Source organism: Bos taurus, chromosome 1, assembly GCF_002263795.3.
Source record: "Bos taurus isolate L1 Dominette 01449 registration number 42190680 breed Hereford chromosome 1, ARS-UCD2.0, whole genome shotgun sequence".
Lineage (NCBI taxonomy): Eukaryota > Metazoa > Chordata > Mammalia > Artiodactyla > Bovidae > Bos > Bos taurus.
This window is the reverse complement of record NC_037328.1, coordinates 80039269-80051372: the sequence shown is the minus strand read 5'-3', so window position 1 is coordinate 80051372 and position 12104 is coordinate 80039269. Positions and strand designations below refer to the sequence as shown.

At 47.5% G+C, this 12104-nt stretch overlaps 1 protein-coding gene across 4 annotated transcripts in view; it reads right to left on the bottom strand.

Annotated features, from left to right (window-relative positions):
- The window catches only part of MASP1 (MBL associated serine protease 1), a 67905-nt gene that overhangs the window by 22842 nt on the left and 32959 nt on the right, over positions 1-12104 (bottom strand). For 3 of the 4 annotated variants that reach the window (XM_005201484.5, XM_015471853.3, NM_001076968.1), the window contains 4 exon segments: positions 10036-10183; positions 7793-7911; positions 6783-6861; positions 160-297 (listed from right to left, as the gene is read on the bottom strand). In XM_005201484.5, the coding sequence (XP_005201541.1) occupies positions 160-297; positions 6783-6861; positions 7793-7911; positions 10036-10183 (484 nt within the window). 4 annotated transcript variants of the gene reach the window in all.

Genomic DNA, 12104 nt, shown 5'->3' with positions numbered 1-12104 from the left:
TGCAGGCCTGAGGCAGGGAGAGGTGAGGTATGTCTCCAAGGGTTTCTCCTCCCAGTTCCTCTCAAGCGATGGCTAGCAGACTGGCTGTGTTAGCCCCCAGCCTAACCCTGAGCCCAAAGTATGAGGAGGGAGTGGGCTGGGTAAGCATGCAGGGCTCACCTGTGGTATTGTGTAGCATCTTGTAGTAGGGCCTCTGGCAGGAATATCTGATCTCAGACTTGTATGTGGTGAGGTTGTTCCTGGTGGAGAAGGTGACCACTCCGTTTTCCAGCTCTGCCGGAGCTCCACAGTCCGCAACTGAGAGGGAAGAGAGCAGAGCCCTCAGATGGCCTTGCCCCTTCTTCTTGGGGCTGCGTGGTGGGTCTGTCCCATACGATGTGCAGGTTGTCCACTGCACACAGCTCCAGAGAGCAATGTTACAGCCTTGCATTTGGGGTCTCTCCCATCTGTGATAGTCCTGCTGGGTGGTCAGCTCACCTGGCCTGGTGTCAATGTCAGGGCAGGGGCTGGTCTGCTGAGATTCAAGCAGATCCTAGACTTTTCCCCACCAGGGCCCTCTCCTTGACTTCCAGTTCTATTGTGCAATCCTCTTATCCTCTTCTGTCCAAATATGAAACCCGTGGCTCAGTGAGAAAATTCTGGCTCATATAAACTAAAGAACCTTCACTTCTTCCAGCCCCAACCACATGCTGAGTAAGAGCAGTTACTGTGTTCACTTTGAAGCTTGGCATTTAAGAAAAAACAAAAACAAACAAAAACTCAGCTCCTGCATGCCTGCACAGCCCCACCCTGCTGGCTCCCCGCAGGCACAGAAGGCAGGATGGGGGCGGCTAGGGTGAACCAAACTTTCATCTTCACCTGTACATTTTCTCTGGTTGTGGGTGGCTGCTCCTGGGGGCTGGCTGAAGGACAAGACCAAAGATACCTGCTCCTCAGAGGTGGTCTTAGGAGAGCTTGCCAGTCCAGGCAAGTCTTGGGAGTTGCCAGCACGAGTCTGCCAGGAGCCAGGAGCAATATCTGAGGAGCCAGTTTGTCAATATCTCTTCAAGGGCCTTGTTAGGGGGTGATGCTCCATTCTAAGGAAATCATAATCTTAGACCAAACAGCCTCTGTCAGAACTGAAGAATCCCAGGGAGCTCAGAACTTCCCAGGGGGAATGGAATCTGAAGTTAGGCAATCTAGAACATCATCTTTACTTACAGATGAGCCAGAGAGGAGCCTTGATTGGTCTAAGGTCATACAGTGAATTAGTCAGAGAACTAGACCTGATCTTAAACTCAATGCTTTTTATAAGTAAACCAGACTGACAGTTATTAGAATCTGTTTTCTAGTGAAAATGGCCTATAATCAATATTCTGGGTAAGGCTAGACATTAGCTGTCTGATGTCAGAGGATCACATTCTAAAGCCAGTTTCCTTCCTCCTGAATTTGCTTGGAAAACAGAAACAGGGACAATTTACCTGTGAGATGCTACTCAGAAGTTGTGATTTTTTAATATTAGAATTCCAAATTTATCTTTTTTACTGAATAGAGTGTTATCTAAAACATAGGTGATCTTAAGGTGATCTTAAGAGCCTCCAGCATGGAGGAGAGGGATGAAGGATGGAAGTAAATGCAGGTAGGTACCTCCTATCCACAAGAAAGGCAAACACACCCAGAAAACTGGTTAGTGGTGTTTCCTGGCCTCCAATCCCCCTGGATGAATCACTCCCATTTGTTTTGATCGCCCAAAAGTAGAGACACCCTTCTACTCTGGGCAGGGGCGGGGAAAGTGTGTAAGGGTCAGCACTACGATAGCAAGAGGGAATAATATTTACTATCTAGAACTGTAAACAATTTTACATGTATTTTCCTGATGAGTCTCAAAGCAGCTTTTTCTTCCTTTTTTTTAGGAAATATCATTGATTAGTGTCTGGATCTTTGTATGAGCCTTGTCTCCCTTAACTTAGGTCTAGCAGTTTATTTTGCCCAAATTATCCTCAAAACCTAGTATCTAGTATTAGGTGGAGCAATTCCAGGGCTAGGTGTTCAAGCCCCTGAGAGCCTGTATGTGTCCAGCACTAGCAGAAATTGTCTGGACTGAGGGTCTGCTTTCACTTCCCTCCAGAGAAGTCACTTGGCCCACTGATGAAGCTGCTCTTACAGCCACACAGAGGGTGTGACAAATAGTGGAAAACAGAGGATCACTGCAGCTTGGATATAGTGAGTGGGGAAGAGGTGCACCTTCTCTCCAGGTCTACAGTAGTAGGCAAATTACTGTATCTCTGTGGGACATGGAGACAACTTCCCTTAGCAAAACCCTTTGAGCTCTGCCTGACACAATCCAAGATGGTAGATCAGGCCCTGTCTCCTCAGTCTATCTTCTTTGCTTGAGGAAGGGTCTTGACGTCTTCTCTAAAGTGCACCTGGTCACTTCCGCACTCTGGAATCGAAATACGCTTCCTCCCTCCATTCCCTCGGCCCCCCTTTCTCCTGCATCTCTGCATGGGGCTCTGCTACCCAGACCCTGTCTTCACTCTCACTCTTGCTGTCGTTTATTTCCCTTCAGACATGTTTTTCTTGATCCACCATCCTGAAGATGCTTTGACAGAGTCTAGGGGAGTCTTAGGCAACCACACACAATTGGCTCACCTGGCCCTCAAGATCCGGAAATGCCCAGCCCAGCCCACCCAGCCCCCAGCCCCATCTTCTGGGCATCCCTCCCGTGGTGCCCTTGTGCTCCAGTGTCAAGGACCCCTCACTGTGCTGCTGCTTTCCCACTCGGGGAAACCCTGTGGTTCATGCTCTGCCCACGCTTCGACCTTGATCAAACATTGCTGCTTCTTGAAAGTATTTTCTCATTCTTTTAATTGGGTACAGCTGCTTCCACATTTTTCTTTGCATGGCCCTTTATTCTTCACCCTCTGATGCATGTATCTTTTGTTTCCTGGTATTGTAATTATTTGGGTTCATATCATATCTTCTGCCTAAATGATGATCCCCTCTATCACACTGAGTGCAAGGCCTGTTATCCTTTGTGCTGTTAAAAATATTGATTCAACTGATGATTATTTTTAGTGATTGCCCCAGCTCCTCTCTCAGGGGCACCCTTGACCTAGAATGGCACTTCAGTCTCTGGACCATTCTTTGGCCAACTTTGCAGGATTCTGCCCTCATCAAGAGGCCATTCAATCAGCGAATAAACTAATAAGCAGTCACGGTGTAATGCAAGGGTTCTTTGATATGTCTACCTAGATTTTGTTCAGGCTGAAGCAGAGACTCCCAACCTCTGCAGCCCCTTCTTCATCATTGTTCATAACCCAGTGATGTCCCATGACTCCAAAGCTGAACACTGCTGTTTTCAAGTCTGATGCCTATCTTTTGAAAAACTTTAATTAGGAAATTTTCAGAAATGCAAACTTTGTAAGCCCCAGAGGAAAGATCTCCTGGTGATGGGATTTTAGCCCCATTTTAGGTACAGGTGGAAGAGAAACTTTTGGGCATGAGACTAGATCTAGGTTTCCTAAAAACCCACACTATATGAGTTATTGTTAACTTCACCTACTCAGGGTTGTTAAGAAAGTAGCAACAGGTACAAATATTAAAGTCACAAAGTGACTCTGGCCCATTTAACCTTGAGGTGTGGAGTAGAAATCAGGGCTCACTTTGACCTGGTCCTCCTAAGCTTTTGAATATAAATTAAATCGAGTGTCTCTAGAATCAAAGCCATTTTTTCCTTTCAGAAGAGTATAGTCCACATAGAAGTGCTAAAAAAGAAATTCCCCTTTGTCTTTTCATTATTTTCCAGCATAATGTTTAAATGATGGGTGAACCCTCAGAAGGAGAGTTGTTCTCACCACTAGGCAGTTTCAACTGCTTGGGCCTGAGTTGCCTTGCTCAGCATCCATTCTAACCCGCACTGAAATGGGAAATGGAGTGTTGGGAAGATAGGGAGGGATGGAGGACCCCTGGGACCCAGGGTCTTGTGAGTGGTCCATTCCTGGATGTCTGCACAGTGTGGGGTCCCAGCATTCACTCTGCCATTTGCTCTGACTCAGGTTCGCTTTCCACATCCATTTCCGTTTCTGCCACCATGATGAAGATCAAAGAGGGGTTAGGAGGTGCAGAGAAAGGAAGCGGAGAGAAGGGAGAGAGAAAAAGAAGAGAAAGAAAAATTAGCAAGCAAAGCAGACACAGTTTATGCAGGAAATACAGAAATTGCTCCACCAGAATTGATTAAGAATGCACAGTGCAGGTAGTCAGCGTGAAGGACAGCTTGGGATTGTGGGATGTGTACCATTCTGAGAACTCGCACAGTCATAAGTCCTGGCTCGCAGCAATGGTAACATTCTGCTCCCTGAGCAAGCTTTGCATTCATCTGTTCCAAACCCTTATTTGACAGATGGCATCAGAGCAGACCAAGACTTGTTTGGAGTCACCACAGCAGGTGGAGGCAGGGCCAGGACCACAACCCATAATTCCCACTTCCTGTTCCCATGCAAGTTTCTTCACTGCACATGTACACTTCCTGTCTGTCTCAACCCCTTTCCCTGGGGACTCTCAACTTCTCAGTCTTTTTTGCCTTTGCATCTCTCCTAGGACCCAGCACATGCCTGGAACAAAACTGCTCAATAAATACCTACTCAGTGAACAAGTAGAGATGCCGGTGTGTCTGAGAACTGGTATGTGGGAGAACCAGGCCATATTAGGAAGGAAAAAATTCCTCTTTTCCTGATACTTTTGTATATTAATATGTCACATAAAAGTACCATCAAACACATGAGTTGCCCTGCTCTGTCAACACTTCTGTTACCATAAAAAGTATGTGTCTCATTAGGGAAGAAAAATTATTACCCAAATTTCCAAAAGCATGAAAGAGAGACCAAAACCTCTTCTTATAAAGGGCGTTGGATGGGGGAGATGAACAAGCTTCTACTGAGTTTTCACTTATTCCTGGTGCACCTTAGGTATGATGTGTACATTAACTCAGTTGTGCTCAGTCATGTCCGACTCCTTTTGACCCCATGGACTGTTGCCTGCCAGGCTCCCCTTTCCCATGGAATTTCCAGGCAAGAATACCGGAGTGGGTTGCCATTTCCTCCTCCAGGAGAACTTCCTAACCCAGGGATTGAGCCCGAATCTCAATTAGTCCTCAGAACGATCAACAATGCTGGAAACTGAGGCCAAATGAGGACGAGCCAATGGTTCAGGGATGTTGAACTGGTGGAGTCTGGATTGGAATCTAGAACTTCTTTTCTCCAAAGCAATATCCTGTCCTTTCTACCCCTTGTCCTCCGATTCCTTCAGAACGCTCCCTTGCCTTGTCCTGCAGAGTGCTTCACAAAGGCCTCAGTCACAGCACCACACAGGAGCCACCTGCTGGAGGAGGTGGCACACATGTCTGCTGGCATTTGAGTTCTTTACCGTCTGACCTTGTCTTTTCCATCTGAAATCCCTATGGACTTCTGCATAGGCAACCAGGGGCTTCCCTGGTGGCTCAGAGGTTAAAGCGTCTGCCTGAAATGTGGGAGACCTGGGTTCGATCCCTGGGTCAGGGAGATCTCCTGAAGAAGGAAATGGCAACCCACTCCAGTATTCTCACCTGGAGAATCCATGGATGGAGGAGCCTGGTAGGCTGCAGTCCATGGGGTCGCAAAGAGTCAGACGCGATTTCACTCATTTTCACTTAAACGTCTGTTGAAACTTTTTGTTGGAGTCATAAAATGCCCCTCTTTCCTACACTGGGCTCTGACTCCAGCCACAATGTCCCATTAAAAATAAAATTTAAAACAAGCACTTTCCGATCCAAAATTATGCCTGGGATTTGCTTCAGGGGAGCCCCACCCTGAGAGTGTCCCCTTGGGAATGCATCTGCCTGCTTACTGGACTCGAGTCATTTAGGACTAGGGAAGGGAATAGTACTTCAAAGTTTATATAGGGTCATGAAATGGGGCTGGGGCTGGGTGAAGACCCACTCTAGTTCTTGACGTCTCACCTCTCCATTCAAAAATAAATCCTCCTCCCCTCCTTCCCTTCTTCTCTTTCACTTTCTGTCACTATGCCTCCTCCCATCATTTTTGCCACAGATGTCCTCTAAAACTGTGGTCCTTACAAATCTTGCATTAAAATCACCTGGGTAGCAGGAGAGGGCGTGGTGGCGGTCAGTTTGTATTTTTACAAAACTTACTGAAGGATTTATATGGATTGCATTATTTCAGAACCACTGGGATATATTCTAGAATATTAAGGCTAGTCCAAACTTCTTTGTAGCTGAGGTGAAGGATCTTATCCATGATCACAGCATGGGTTAGAAGCAGAGCCAAGGCAAGAACTCTGGGTTCCAAGAACCCCTGCTTCACGCAGATCCACTGTGCTGACCTCACCACCCTGTCTTCACAGCCATCCCAGGAGACAGCGGATACAGCTGATGGCCACTTAAAGACGGTCAAGGTCATCAGTGCCAAAATAGTGTCCTATATTAGCAAATGCCAGAGCTAGTTTCAAACGTGGAGACAAGCTATTCATCTAGCAAATTTGGCAACCTGTCTGCAGGCAGAGGTAAAATTAGTATTTGGAAAGCAAACTGGGACTCACAAGTAGTGTCTTTTGAAATCCTAACACCTTACTGATGAAAGGAACATTTGAGAGCTTTTCATCCAACCGCACTGTGTCTGTAAAATTCCTGCCCCATCCCTCTCAGGGTGCACTTGCCAGGCTCCCCCCACCCCGTGTGGGCTCTGCTCACATCCCCCCAGTGCTGGGGGGCTCATGACCCTTATAACCAGCCAACAGTGTGTTCTTACTTTTACAGGTGGGAATCTTGCTACTCCACGTCCCGTCCTTCAGACACTCCATCTGGAATGTGTCCATCTCCACATTATCCTAGGAAGAAGCATGAAGAAGGGGAGGAAAGGAGGGGGAGTGGGTTGGTGACTGTTTCCCAGTGTAACCAGCTCTCCCTCCAGAGCTGGCTGTTCTCCGCTGGGCTTTCCCAACGGGGGCCTCCGAGGGCTTGAAATCAAGGGGAGGACAGACACTGAGTTCATGTCACCCGTTCCTACTCTGGAGAGACACCTAGTGCTAGGGTGGGGCTAGGGGGTGCGGGTGTTGGTTGGGGGCTGGGCAGCTGTCTGAGAAGGGACACCTGTACTGGTGACGCCTTCTTCAGAGCTGTGGTTCTGAAACCTCACTCAGTGAGCATCAGTGTCGCAGGCCCCCTCCCAGAGTTTCTGAATCAGTGGCTCTGGCCTAGGGACCAAGCCCTTGCATTTCTAACTAGTGATGTGCTGGTGTGGTGGGGACCCCACTTGGATTATCATTCCATGAGAGCAGCAGTCCACTAGCTTGGCTTACACTGAACTCACCTGGGCAACTTAACAGACAAAATGATCACGGGCCCTGCCCCAGAGATTCTACTTGATCTCAGGTGGGGCCTGGGAGGTGGTTTTGTTAACTAGTGGATTACTTCGAGAACCACTGTTTCAGAGAATGAGCAATGCTCACCTGCCACCTTTAAAAGCTCAGCTTCTGTCCCAGGGCTACTCGGTAAGCCTGATGAACTGTGTTAAGGCTGTTTGTACTGACTGTCGGGCTAAATGGATATTTTGCTCGGACTTTTGTATCACTTTCAGAAGGGAGAGTCTGGGACACATGCTGTGAATTTTCAGAAGGCTGGAATTTTTGGCGCATTGTGGGAAAGCTCGGAAATACCGTGGTGGGACCAGGACAAGCTCTGGAAGCCCATCTGCCCTGGGAGGCTCTGGGGAGTTTCTCTAGCCTGGAGACCCACCCCTCCCCTGGCAGGACCCTGTACCTTCAGCACTTTGTAGCCTGTGTCACAGCTGATGAGCACCTGGTCTTTGAAGGAATACGTGGTTTGCAAGGGTTCGATTTTCCCATGGACAGGAGGCTGCAGCTTGGGGCACTCATTCCCTGGTGGGGAGCAATGAAAGGAGTAGATGAGAAAACAAAGGAAAGGGTGGTCATGAGAAGCCTTTCCCTAGAATTCAAGGCCTGATGGAGGTGGGAAAGAACACGTGAAAACCGCACCCCCAGGGCATGGGGGCCTAGACCTACCAGGCCCTGTAGAAGGCTTACTTTGGACACTTGAGCAGGTCACTTTCCAACTTGGACCTTTATTTCCTCATCTGTAAAATGAGGTGGTTTGCCAGATGATCTCATCAAAACTCAGGGTAGGAAAAGGTATTAAATGTCTGAGCATAACTCTTGTCTGATGTTTCCTTTCCATCTTCCACAGTAGGCCTGTGGGACACTTCTACAGGGACGAGGAGCTCAGTACCCACCAGTGTGTACCTTTCATACTAGACTCCTCCAATGAGAGGAACAGAATTTTCATATTCCGCTGAAATTTACACCCTTCAAGTTTTTACTCAGTGGGAGTAGTTGGCTCTTTTGGGCCACTCACGATGACCCCACTCTTTCTTCCCAAGATCATTCTTCACAGTGCCAGAGAGACTGTGATTTGCACTTCAAAAGGCTAAACTGGATAGAATTCCTATGCCTGACGCATTTCCTGGTTTATTCTCCCTCATTAATATCCTCTTCCTGCCTCTCCCCACAAGCAGGCACTGAAGCTGGTGATGAGCCAAGGCCAGGATATAGCGTCTTTGCACTGTGTTAGTCACACCCAGCTGTGGTCCTGCCGCTGCCCCTCTTCCTCCAGTTACTGTACGCCCCTTGGTCAAGTAACTCCAGCAGGGTTTGGACCAGGACCGGGTGCCTCAAGGTATTGGGCGATGAGGCCTGTGGGCTTTGTCACTCTGGGTGCTCAAGGAGGCAAAGCACCATGATGAAGCATTTTGTACTAGAGGCCTACACCCAAATTTATGCCCCAGACTTTGGAAGGCCTGGGGCCGGAAGGATCCTCTCCAGGCCCAGTCAATCACAGTGTGAAGTTCTGGAAACTATTTTTTTTGAAAATTATAGTTTAAAAAAATTATTTATTTTATTGGAGTCTAATTGCTTTACAATGTCGTATTGATTTCTGTTGTACAACAAAGTGAATCAGCTGTATGTATACATTTATCCCCTCCCTCCACCCCCCACCCCCCATACTGTCTATCTAGGTCACCACAGAGCACCGAGCTGAGCTTCCTGTGCTTTATAGCAGGTTTCCACAAACTATCTATTTTAGATAAGGTAGTACATTGGATCGCAACTGAGCAACCTCACTTTCACTTTTCACTTTCATGAATTGGAGAAGGAAATGGCAACCCACGCCAGTGTTCTTGCTTGGAGAATCCCAGGGACAGGGGAGCCTGGTGGGCTGCTGTCTATGGGGTCGCACAGAGTCGGACACGACTGAAGTGACAGCAGCAGCAGCAGCAGCAGCAATACATATATGTGAATCCCAATCTCCCAATTTGTTCCACCCTCCCCTTTCCCTCACCCCGTGTTTGCATGTCTATTCTCTTATATTAGCATCTCTTTTCCTGCCCTGGAAATAGGTTCATCTGTACCATTTTTCCTAGGGCATATACTCTGAGAAAACCATAATTCAAAGTGACATGTGTACCCCAGTGTTCACTGCAGCACTATTTACAACAGCCAGGACATGGAAGCAACCTAAATGTCCATCGACAGATGAATGGAGAAAGATGTGATGCATATATACAATGGAATATTACTCAGCCATAAAAAGGAACGAAATTTGGTCATTTGTAGAGATGTGGATGGACCTAAAATCTGTCATACAGAGTGAAGTAAGTCAGAAAGAGAAAAACAAGTATCATGTACTGATGCATATATGTTTTTTGTTTTTAAAAATCTCCCCACTTGATTCTGAAGTGCAGCCAGTTTTGAAAACGTCTTATCCAAACCCACCATCATTGCTGCCCTTTTATCCAATTTATAGATGAGAAACTAGTCAGCAGAGAGAATCTGCCTTGGTCCCAAGCTGCTCAGTGGCAGGGTTGGGAGTCCTGCCACATCCCCGGAGGAGCCCAGGCCAGCACCCCCTCACACTCCCTGGCTGCTACACCATGAGGGCTGAGCATGGAAGACAGGTGTGACCCAGAAGGGGAGAGACTGTGTTACCTGTCGCCCTGTATGACAGCCTCCAGCCCCGGTTCTCCCCCGAGTTGTCACTGCGAAACAGGATCTGGATGCTGTGGCTCTGGGTATTGATGGGTTCTGGGGCTTTCTCTCCACAGAAGGGCCCCAGAACTTTTGGACCAGCTTTAATCTGTGAGGGGCAAGATAGAAAAAAAGCAGGGTCACACCTGAGTGGCAGTGACTGCTTCTGGGATCATCGCTACTCTGCACCCAGGGTTTTCTGGAAGCTTCCATGTGAGTCCATGATGTTCACTCACATTCTTAGTGGGCATTACCATTCACCAATGGGTTCCATCTCCATTCTGCCATTCACAGATTACAATGACCTTGGAAGTGGACAAGGCAGGCTGATTTTCCTCTCCTCAGAGATGAACATATTATGGTTCAGAGAGGGGCAGAGCCCTGTCCAGATACATAGGACAGAAAATGCCCCTGCTTGCAAAGATCCTGCAGTCTAGTCCAGGCAGACTAATAGATAATAATAAAAAAAAAATAATTACCAGCTGTAGTAAGTATCACAAAAATAATCAGGGTGATATATAACATACATATATAATATAAATGTATGCTATATGTTTATAATTTAAGTAGTAAAATCTATGTAGTCTCTATAATTTTCATCATTAATATAGTAGATGTTGTTTAGTTGCTAAGTCATGTCCAACTCTTTTGTGACCCCATGGACTGCAGCCAACCAGGCTCCTCTGTCCATGGAATTTTCCAGGCAGGAATACTGGAATGGGTTGCCATTTCCTTCTCTAGGGGAATCTTTCCTACCCAGGGATCGAACCCCTGTCTCCTGCATGTGTCTCCTGCATTGCAGGTGGATTCTTTACCACTGTACCACCAGGGAAGCTTCAGTATAATAGATAATAACTTTAAATAGTTAGGGAAGGCCTCTTTGTGGAGGTAACATTGGATTTGAAACATGTAGGATGAGTAGGAGCTTGTCATTTGGAGAGGAGGGGAGAATACATTCCAGGCAGGGAAAACAATGTATATAAAGGTTGAGGCCAAAAGTGGGAAAGAGCCTGGTAAGTATCAAGAGCAGGAAGGAAGCCAGTGAGGCTGGAGGAGAGGGAATGCCATGGCTTGAGGATGGGAAGGCAGCCATGAGTCATGCTGTGTTGAGGAATTCATGTTTATTCCAAGTACAATCTTGATATAACCTGGCTTTTATAAAATTTACCCTGGATGCTAGAAGATAACATACCATGCAGAGCAAGAGTGGATGCCAGAAAACCCTCCAGGTAGCTTTGCAGCTGACCAGAGAGAGCAGGGATTGGACTCAGGAGAAGGCAATGGCACCCCACTCCAGTACTCTTGCCTGGAAAATCCCATGGGCAGAGGAGCCTGGTGGGCTGCTGTCCATGGGGTCTCGAAGAGTCGGAGACGACTGAGCGACTTCACTATCAATTTTCACTTTCATGCATTGGAGAAAGAAATGGCAACTCACTCCAGTGTTCTTGCCTGGAGAATCCCAGGGATGGGGGAGCCTGATGGGCTGCCATCTATGGGGTCGCACAGAGTCAGACATGACTGAAGTGACTTAGCAGCAGCAGAGGCAGTGGAGATGGAGAGAAGGAAGAGGCACTCTGGGCTGGTCCAGATTTCCAGCCCCCAGGCCTGGGTCCTGCCTCTGCTTTAACTCTTTCTCCTTCCTCCTCTGAGGACCAGCATTTCTTAATCCTCATTTGATGACTTCTATAATCCTGGGTATATCTTCATCTTGTCACCCTTACTGTGGTGAGGGGGACAGTGAAGCCCCTAGAGTTACCTGCCTAATGATAAGCTCATAGCATAGCAGCTGGGATATAATGTATGGTAGACAGAGTTCTGGGCCTGCCTTGTGGCTCAGATGGTAAAGAATCTGTCTGCAATGTGGGAGACCCGGGTTCCATCCCTGGTTTGGAAAGATCCCTTGGAGGAGGAAACCCACTCCAGTATTCTTGCCTGGAAAATTCCATGGATAGAGGAGCCTGATGGACTACAGTCCATGGGGTCATAAAGAGTCAGACATTTTTTGACTAAATGACTAACACACACAGACA